The sequence below is a fragment of the Cucurbita pepo genome, chromosome LG03 (genome assembly GCF_002806865.2).
Source record: "Cucurbita pepo subsp. pepo cultivar mu-cu-16 chromosome LG03, ASM280686v2, whole genome shotgun sequence".
Lineage (NCBI taxonomy): Eukaryota > Viridiplantae > Streptophyta > Magnoliopsida > Cucurbitales > Cucurbitaceae > Cucurbita > Cucurbita pepo.
Window position 1 is genome coordinate 3,455,875 of NC_036640.1, and position 10,572 is coordinate 3,466,446.

The window sequence follows — 10,572 nt, forward strand, 5'->3', positions numbered from 1 at the left end:
AAGCTCAAAAAAAGTAAATATAAAAATAAACTAAATAACATGATTTAAAAAAACTCACATCTCCTTCCATATATATAAAAGCGATATGGTTTAATTGAAATTTAAATCAACACGTAATATTATAAAAGCGATAAATTATGGAATCAAATCAAATTATTTAATTATAAGGTTTAAATATACACACATATATAATATTTATTTATTTACCTTGTTTTTCTTATTAATTATTGCGCTAAAGGGTTTGGCGCAAAACCCCCGACCTGAATCGAAGTCGAGAGGGGACCCCATAGACTCATTTCGCCGTGTTGAGATGGCGCTAACCGAGCTCGACGACGGCACGGTGCGGAGCATGGCAATCGGAGCTGTTTTCTCTGACTTCGTGAGTATCTTTTTCCTTTTATGATCGGATTACTCTCCTGTTCTTCCCTCTCTCCTTTTCAGATTAAATTTTGGTTATCTGAAGATTCTGGCAATGCATTTGAACATATGGTTGCACAAATTTACTTTCGCGGCATTGAATTCTAGTTTATGGTCTATTTGAGTGCATGCGAAGAGTGTTTCTACTGAAAAAGAAAGTTTAGATGCGGAGAATTATGGTTGTTTTTTTTTTTGTTCCTTANTGTTTCTACTGAAAAAGAAAGTTTATATGCGGAGAATTATGGTTGTTTTTTTTTTTTCCTTGTAAAAGTTCGCATTGTCTGCTTGCAGGTTGGGAAGATAAATTCTCTTGACTTTCATCGCAAGGATGATTTGCTGGTGACGGCGAGTGAGGATGATTCCGTGCGGCTGTATGATATTGCGAATGCCAGGTTTGATTTTTGTAGGCTTTACGTTATTAAACCTTTTAGTTTATGACCTTGCTTTCTCCAATTGTTTATACATGAATCATCGATGTCTCTCAACACTTTTGATGACATTGGTTAACCTCTTTGAAATTCGAGAATTCTCCATTTTATCAATTTTATCGTTTATAATCTTGTTAACGGGATTTAGTTCAATCCAACTGGTTAAAATTTTTAGGTTACTCAAAACCACATTTCATAAAAAGCATGGTGCTGATCGTATATGCTTTACCCACCACCCAAGTTCCGTTATATGCTCTTCAAGATACAATTTAGATACTACTGGAGGTAGGTAAATTTCTTCGGGTGTTTGAAATTTTGATGGCACTTCCTGACTTTGAATACTAACTGCATTTATTCTGTTTATCTCTCCAGAGTCACTGCGATACCTATCAATGTATGATAACCGATGTCTTCGCTACTTCAAAGGACATAAAGAGAGGTAAAATCCAATGGCTAATTGATAGATGAAGAAAGTAAACATATGCTCNATGTCTTCGCTACTTCAAAGGACATAAAGAGAGGTAAAATCCAGTGGCTAATTGATAGATGAAGAAAGTAAACATATGCTCTGTTCTATTTAACAAACTAATGTGCCCATCTTATTTGTAATTACACTCTTAGTCTTATTTTACTTGATTGCTTGATTGGAGCCATTTAGTCTTTANATCTTATTTGTAATTACACTCTTAGTCTTATTTTACTTGATTGGAGCCATTTAGTCTTTATTATTTTTATATGCCTGTGTATTATTTCTTTTTCTTTTTCTTTTTCTTTTCTAAATAAAAGTTTGGTCTTTCATTAAAAAGAATGTGCCTAGTCTCTAAGGAATTGTCCAATTTTGAGCCTTCATCGTTTACCTTACTAAGGCTTCTGAGATTGGATGGGATTTTTTTCGGGGGGATGTTTAAAGTGATTTTATTGCGTTGCATGTCCATATTCACAATCTGTGGTAGTATGCAATAGACTTATTTGAAATTCTCTACTTTGCTTTTCCCGAGAATTTCCCAAAAACCCTTCTCTACGGTTTCCAAAATTCCATCTATAAATGATAAGAAAAATCACCATCCTTTGTTCCATATACCACTGAGGTACTTTGTCTGACTACCATTTTTTCCTTTTTGATTTGCAGGGTTGTTTCGCTCTGCATGTCTCCAATCAATGACAGCTTCATGTCAGGTTCTCTCGACCACAGCGTCAGGATATGGGATCTTCGAGTAAATGCTTGCCAGGTTGGTTTCAGATTATCATGTATTTACACTTAGCTTTCATTAGAAAGAGTTTTCCTTGAAAGAGCTATATTTGAAGGTGGAACTCCGTATGCTGATAGATAATTTCTTATGTCCTAGAATGAAGAAGTATAAATATATACATGTCCCTAACAGCCACATGGAGCCAAAACCTCAAAAGATTAATACACTGAAAGTACACAAATACACATGAACAAAAGAACCTGAGCCAACTGTAGGTTTGGTTGAATGGTTTTTAATAATTGTATGGGCTGAATCATGTGTCTATATGGGACAATTCAATCCTCAAACCTCTTTTGTGGAATATAAAGCTACTACTGTACTGACGCTAATACTCATCTTCCTATTGACAAAAGAACTAAGAATATAACATGGCGAGAATCAAACTTGACTTCCTCAACTTTAGGAACACTGAAGCTGATTGTTTGGCTTTCACTGGAACAGGATATCTGTTTCTTGCCAGTGAAAATGCTTCCTCTCATTCCATATGAACCATAAGAAGATCCTTATAAGGTTAAGCGGCTTAAGCCATAAGACCTCCCTTCCTTCTTGAACGGGTGACTGTCTGACTAATCAAAAGAGCTTCATGTAATGAACGTGGATCTCCCGGTAATGCTGTGGACCATTTAAAAGCAGCCAAAAAAATTCTCCAGATAATGCTTGAGGACAAGAAATGAGTAGTGTTGTGTTTCATCATCTTTTTTGTNCCATTTAAAAGCAGCCAAAAAAATTCTCCAGATAATGCTTGAGCACAAGAAATGAGTAGTGTTGTGTTTCATCATCTTTTTTGCAAAGGCCAATTTGGAGAAATAGAGACCCGTCTTTGAACATCATGGGTGTTTATACAGCAATAGCTAAGCTCCCATAAAAATAAAAATAAAAATAAAATATTCTTTGAATATACTTCCCTTTCCCCACATACTTATAAAGGAGCTCGTGAGCCCTATTTCCACCGGACACAAGGGCATTGTCGCATTGCTGAGAGATCTAGAAGTGAGCAAACCATTGCCTTCTAGGTTTCAAACCAACAATCCGATGAGATCAAAACTGGATGGTTGATCTGAGTTGGGCTTTTGAAAGGTGAGATTAGTTGGTTCGTTGGATAGGCACGATTGTTTAAAACGAGGTTGAAATGTAGTGTTCTCGATGGACACGAGTATATGACAATTCCCTTACCTCTCTAGTATTGATTTGGCTAGTATAACGGGGAGACTTGATATCCCGCTCTGCTAGAACATTGAAGTGAATAGCTCTCAGGAATTTACACCAACGCATAATTCGAACGCACGTGAATAGGAGAAAACGGACTAGTGCTCATCGTGGGTGAACGTGCTGTATTGTGTCTTAACACTTTTAAGACCTAAAATTAAAATTCTCTATAGCATTTTGATCGCAATTTCATCATTCGCCCGAATATGATTGTGCTTACTTTCATAGTTTCCAGGGAATACTTCGTTTACGTGGCAGACCTACCGTTGCGTATGACCAGCAAGGCCTTGTGTTTGCTGTGGCAATGGAAGGAGGTGCTATTAAGTTGTTCGATTCACGTTCCTACGACAAGGTTCATACTGGAGAAACATTTACCTCATTTCTTGATATCGTTTTTGGCATGAGTTGATCGCCATTTATATACAGGGACCCTTCGATACCTTCTTGGTTGGTGGAGATATGGCTGAAGTCTTTGACATCAAATTTAGTAATGATGGCAAATCTATGCTCTTGACAACTACAAATAACAATATATATGTTCTTGATGCATATGGAGGAGAGAAGGTTAGTTGCATGTTTGGGGTTTTAAACTTCTATTTTGCTAATTTACAGAGGTAAAAGAAACATCATTTTATGTTATTCCCGTATCTCCCTCGTACAGCAATGTGGGTTCAGCTTGGAACCATCTCCCAACACAACCATAGAGGCTACCTTTACCCCAGATGGGCAGTACGTCGTATCAGGTGACAAACTTGCCTTGCTTCTGAAAACTATATTTTTCAACTGCCAATGCTTTTCTTGTTTTCTATCTTACTCGGTTGCTGTGCCTCCGGCTGCGATTCATCCCCCACTTCGTTCACAATTTGGCTTAAGCAAAATCTATTAAACGTAGTTCAATATCTTTTATAAAAATTAAATAGCTATATCCGGGTATTAATCCTATTACAAACCCCACTTGATTCTTTCCCCACATGTTTTCTTGCACACGATCACAATTCATCACTAAATATTTTGTTTTAATTTGTGCTGAAGGCTCTGGAGATGGAACCTTGCATGCCTGGAACATTAACAAGCGTACTGAGGTACCTGTTCATCTCAAATGTGTTTACAGGCTTTTAGTTTTCATTGTGAAAAGGATGATCATCATGTGGTGCTTTCATCAATGGTAATCGCAGGTTGCAAGCTGGAACAGTCACATAGGCGTTGCCTCGTGCTTGAAATGGGCTCCTCGCAGGGTCATGTTCGTTGCCGCATCCACTGTACTCACATTCTGGATCCCCAACACCTCGAAGTCTACAGGCGAGTCGGGTATGGAATTCGAAGCTCGTTCTCAAGGAGAACATCTATCTCAATGAAAGCCATAATTACACGCATTCTACTATGGATTATCAAACCACCAAACTAACTCCTACAAATCTTAGTTTACACAGGTTAGCTATAGTTTATGTATCTGAATCATTTTTATGTTATTTTCACTCCCTAGTTTGATTTGGGAACATGGTGCGTCACATTCTTGAGAGGAGAGAGGATAGAAGATAGGTTTAACGACCAATGCATGTCTAGTAAGTAATAACAGATAGAGAAGCAAGCAGTACACTGGAACTAGTAGAAATGCAAACCAACGGTAGCATTCTAGAAGTAGCTCAAAAGTGAACTATCCTAGGAATACTCGAAAGAAACACTCGATACCAACAACAATTCCAACATTGACTTGGCTACAGGACTCAAACATAACTCAGCCATTTTCCTTGTCTAGATTACGTCTTCCTCCCTTGTTCTTGGGTCCTGCTTTGAATCTCCTGCCCTAGGTCCTTCGTCTTCTGCCCCACATAACCAGCCATATCCTGCATGCGTCTCTTTGCTTGGTCGATCTGATCAGGCATGAACCCGGCTGCCCGGCGTATGTAGTTGAAAGCCCATGTGAGTGAAGAGAGAGCCGTGAGTCCAAATGCCCCAGAGGTCAAGAAGGCGAGGACAGCCAGACCAATGGTTAAGATTGCTGGCACCAGAATGGGGCTGAAGATGATGAAAACCGGGATGAACACAGCCAGGCCAACTAGCGTGACTGCCAGCGTCAAACCCGCGAGTCCAAGTAGTGAGCCACCAAGAGGGACGAGGGTCACAACGGCAAGGATTGTGGAGGCTGAAGGGCCTGCTCGTCCCTTGGCACCGACGTCGTCGTAGCGACGTTGGGGGTGGACTTGTATTTGGTGTGGTTGTGGACGATCAGCCATTTTGGTTAAGGCAAAGATAAGTTGGAAGGAAGAAAGACATTGGAAGGTGTTTATAAATGGTGGTGGGATTTGCAAAATGGTGACACGTACATGTGAGATGGTGAGTAGGGGCTTTGCATGGGGAACAAGTTTCATTCGGAACCTATGAACTACTTTTTAAAGGGAAAAAAAAACCCAAAAAGATATCAAATTTAGATAGATAAATGGCAACTTTGCAGTGTGCATGGAGTAGAACTTGTACAAATCTTGGTACAGAATCTTTCTTTCTTTCTGATGCAGTAAAGTTTATGCACAGTTTTTTATGAATTTTAGTTGTGGTAGAAAGTGACAACGGGTTAAAAAATTCAGGGTAAAAAAATTCTATTTTTACCAAGCTAAACCAGAAATTTACCCTTGGCATTATAAGAAGTTATGGTTTTGTGTTGTATTGTAGTTTAGTGGGAGAAGCAAGGCATTTGGATTTGGCGGGGAGTTTTCTGCACAATGCTCTTTCCTTATCCTTTACCCTTGGCGGCATCATGCAATGTAATGAATCAAAAACCAATCTTATCCAAATCTATTTATTTATGTAGCGTGACCGGATATAGCTGAGTGGATAATACACTTAATATCTTCTTTAGAGTTGAACAACATAGTATTCATGATCATCGTCTTATACGATAAGTTCATTGTATTCATGTGCATCGTCTTGTTCACCATCTTCCTTTTCTTGTTCTCACTTGCATTTTAGTTGATCGAAGTTTGCTAAATTGCTAGTCGTTACTACCTTCAACGACGTCGTCACCAGGTTCTTCCTCACACTTGTCATTGCTAGGAATAACACCGAAAACAAACAATGAATAACACAAGGGTCTGTTTGTTTTTATGCGTGTCCTACTTTCAAGAGTCGGGTTCATAGTTTTCATGATATGACCTGGAATGATTTAAAAAGAAGAAGTAACATACATGTAGCTTTAATAGAGCAACCTGTGAATTCCACCTCTATTTGGGCCGTAACATTGGAGAAGAAATCGGCCCAAGTTCCAGTACATCGGCCCACCTACAGAATCATATATGAAGTCGGCCCACCAACTTCTTGTTAATAGACCTCGATTTAAGATAATTATATACAAATACATATTCGAAAAAAGAAAGAAAAAAAATAAAATAAAATGAAATTGAAAACCCCTTTTAAATTAAAATATTTATCATAATATTTGTTAATCATGGAAACTTGATAAGATAATGAATTAAAATATGATTGTATATTTAAATTAATTTAGCTTTGTATTTTGTCAATTTCACTATTTAGGAACATTTCCCATCATAATTTAATTTAATTTATCGTACCAAAATTATTTTGATACAACCCTTTCTATCCATGCCATTTTCTATATCTAATAATTTCCACAAATCACTCTCATCATTGATATCAAATGTTCATCCAATAAATTATTATAAAGAAGTTTCGATCGACACCCGACTTTTTTTAACAATAAAACCGTCCCCATTTAACGAACTCTCAAGTCGAAACACCATAAGCTACAAGCTCTCCAGCAACCGCTAGCAAATATTATCAATTTCACACAAGGTTTTTAAAATGAGTTTGCTAGAGAGAGGTTTCCACGCTCTTTCCAACTGATGTGGGATCTCACAATCCACACCCCTTCAAGGCTAACACATCNCACTCTTTTCAACTGATGTGGGATCTAACAATCCACACCCCTTCAACGCTAACACACCGTCTAGTGTCCCCTCCAACCGACGTGGAGTTTCACAATCCACCCTCTTTAGGGCTAGCACACCGTCTGGTGTCCCCTCCAACCGACGTGGAATCTCACAATCCACCCTCCTTCGGGACTCAGCGTCCTCGCAGAACACTGCTCGTATCTGGCTTTGAGATCTTTTGTAACCGCCCAAGGTCATCACTAGTAGATATTGTCTGCTTTGGCCCATTACGTATCGCCGTCAGCCTCATGGTTTTGAAACGCATCTACTATGGAGAGAGTCAAGCCCAACTTCAACCAGTGTCTCGCATCATTCGATGACTGACTTTGATATCATTTGTAACAATAGTTCAAACCCACCACTAATAGATATTGTTTTTTTTTAGCTTTCTCTCAAGGTTTTTAAAACGTGTTTATTAGGGAGAGATTTCCACACCCTCGTCAAGGATGCATCTTTCCCCTCTCCAACTGCTGGTACTCGTTTTTCTCTCAAATCAATGTAGGTTCNCTTCTTTCCCCTCTCCAACTACTGGTACTCGTTTTTCTCTCAAATCAATGTAGGTTCTAACCATTTAGAATCAAACTTAGCAGCTTCAAAACCTTGTCAAATAATCCCTTTTCTTATTGGAAATAGGCTTCTCTCCTCAACTATCAGATTAAATTAAAATACTTTGTAAAAATAAAAAATAAATAAAACCCTAAACAAAAGCTAGAAAAATGCGATTTAAAATAAATAAATAAATAAATGGTTATTATTTGGACCATAAATACACGTTGGAATCTAATTGAATAAATAATTAATATTTAGTTATTAGATATTTAACTAAAAATAATTTGTTTTTAAAAATTGTGGTAGAGCATAATTTTTGGGTGTCCTTTCTTAATAAGTACTTGGAATCCAATCACGAGAAAGCAAAATAAAAATAAATAAATAAATAAATATAATAATAATAATAATAATAATAATAAAATCTAAATTCAAAGTATTCCATTAAAAACTTCACCTCCGGGGGAAAAACACTGATTTATTTCGAATCAAATAAATAATAATAATTTAATGGTAAATGGTTGGATTAATTTAAACCAATCAAAAGTTGAGGTTGAGCGTAATTGTCGGAGGTCATTTCTTAAAACAAAATAACTAAAATAAAAAGAAAATAAGAGTTTACTAAAAAAAAAAATTATTAAAAATTAAATTAAATTTATAATAGTGAGCTTTTTCTTGCCCATCATCTCACTTAATCAACCTCAAATCATTGAACCATAATAAAATTTTAAAAATAAAAAATAAAAAAATTAAATATANATTTAATCAACCTCAAATCATTGAACCATAATGAAAATTTTAAAAATAAAAAATAAAAAAATTAAATATAGAAAATAATAATTTAGACTCTAAAATTTAATTTATAATGATTTAAAGCTTATATTTTTTAAATTTTGTAATTATACACTAGACCGAATATGTTTATAANCGTAAAATTAGTGACCGAATATGTTTATAAAATATAAAAAGTTAATTAACTCGTTAAATAATTAAAATTTATATTAAATTTAAACGTTACACTAACGCTTTATTTAATAATAAATTAATTTTATATGTAAAAATTAAATTCATAAACATTATTTTTGAGTATTATAGGGCGTTTATAAACTTAATTTCATCTCGAGAATNCTAGACCGAATATGTTTATAAAATATAAAAAGTTAATTAACTCGTTAAATAATTAAATTTTATATTAAATTTAAACGTTACACTAACGCTTTATTTAATAATAAATTAATTTTATATGTAAAAATTAAATTCATAAACATTATTTTTTAGTATTATAGGGCGTTTATAAACTTAATTTCATCTCGAGAATATTTTATGCATTCATGCATTCAAAGCTATGGTATTTTGGGAAATAAATTATAGTGAAATTATTATCATTATTATTAATTTAGGAAATAATTATTGTTTAAATATAGTAAATGTTTGGATTAATTTAAACCAAACAAAATGTGAGGTTGAGCTTAATTTTCGGGAGAAAGTTATCAAATTCTTTGAATTAAATAATTAGAGAGAGAAAAAAAAAAAAAAAAAAACATAGGACGACAAGACATCAAAATTCTATTGAGAGAGCATGTGCGAAGGCCACCATGAATGATTGGGGATTCCTCCTCATCTCATCAATCAAATCATCCCTAATTAACATTTTTTTTTTTTATGTAATATTAATTAGAAATGAAAATATACTATTTTTCATTTATATAGTCGTGATCTTTATTTAATATACCAAAATTATAAGACACTCGTATATTTTAAAAAATACAAAACAATAAAAACGAAAAATTAAAGGTACTTGGTTAATTTTTTATTTTTTATTTGTTATTATTATTGTTATTTTTTCATCTCAAAATTTAATTATTTAAGTATTTATCCGTTGAAATAAAGATTCTCATAAAACGAGTAAATTTACGTTTTTATAAAATTAGAGACTAAATTAAAAAATACTAAAAAAATTATAGGCTAAAATATAAATTCAACTTTATAATATTTTAGTTTAGTGGAGTCGAAGTTATTATATGATTTAGTCCTTAATATTTTGTATTTTTTAATTTAGTCCGTAGTAATTTTTTTTTATTAGTGAATATTAGAATTATTTGATGATAAATTTATAATACTCGAAAAATTGATAAAAACATTATAAAAAAAATCATTTAAAAGAAATTGAAATTTCAATCCAATTAAAAAAAAAAAAAAAATTGGGGAACTAAATAGTATATTTAAGAAAAATAATAATTAATTCCCTATAATTTAGGACACTACCTTACGGGGGGAGGGGGGGTTGGGCGAGGGCACGTCTTGGTGTCGCAGCCGTAAGACCATAGGTAACAGTAGGGAATGGTTGTAGGGTCGGTGGTCCTTTCCTAAGGCGCTTGGTGTGGGTCCCACGTCTCCTTTATTATTATTTTTATTTTTAAATTTTAAAATTTTTAAAATATTAGTACGACATGACGGCAGAGAGAGATATTCATGGACTTTTGCGACGCTACTTTCGGTTAACCACGCGTTTCAGTGACATGTCGGTTTTTTTAGTTTTTTTTTTGTCAACCAAATGGAAAATATTTAATAGTTTATCAATATATTTAATGTCTCTTCAAATTTTTATTAATTTTTTTTTTAAATAGTGAATTTTTTAAATATAAAAATTAATTGAATGGTTTTTAAAATATTGGTTAATGTTAAAATATAATATTTAGAGAATATATTAGTTATGGAATATATCTTAAATATTATATTTTAATATTATTATTTTTATGATTTGTTTTATAGTATATTTTATTT

At 34.1% G+C, this 10,572-nt stretch overlaps 2 protein-coding genes across 5 annotated transcripts; one reads left to right on the forward strand and one right to left on the reverse strand.

Annotated features, from left to right (window-relative positions):
• The first annotated feature begins 225 nt into the window (after window positions 1-225).
• On the forward strand, window positions 226-6,218 carry LOC111791496 (protein ANTHESIS POMOTING FACTOR 1). Of its 4 annotated transcripts, none has more exons than XR_002814657.1 (11): window positions 226-379; window positions 709-809; window positions 1,021-1,130; window positions 1,218-1,284; window positions 1,975-2,074; window positions 3,537-3,653; window positions 3,728-3,865; window positions 3,963-4,044; window positions 4,334-4,383; window positions 4,477-4,731; window positions 5,969-6,218. XR_002814657.1 is itself a non-coding variant. In XM_023672867.1 (11 exons), the coding sequence occupies exons 1-11, from the start codon at window positions 311-313 to the stop codon at window positions 6,105-6,107; spliced, it is 1,101 nt and encodes a 366-aa protein (XP_023528635.1). In that variant the 5' UTR covers window positions 226-310; the 3' UTR covers window positions 6,108-6,218. The 4 variants fall into 4 exon arrangements, 2 of the variants coding, with proteins under 2 accessions (XP_023528635.1, XP_023528637.1); XR_002814658.1 differs by having other exon boundaries at window positions 5,974-6,218; XM_023672867.1 differs by having other exon boundaries at window positions 4,477-4,609; window positions 5,974-6,218.
• LOC111791497 (oleosin 18.2 kDa-like) lies at window positions 5,059-5,675 on the reverse strand. Its single transcript, XM_023672870.1, has one exon. The coding sequence runs from the start codon at window positions 5,668-5,670 to the stop codon at window positions 5,059-5,061; it is 612 nt and encodes a 203-aa protein (XP_023528638.1). The 5' UTR covers window positions 5,671-5,675.
• Window positions 6,219-10,572: the final 4,354 nt, after the last annotated feature.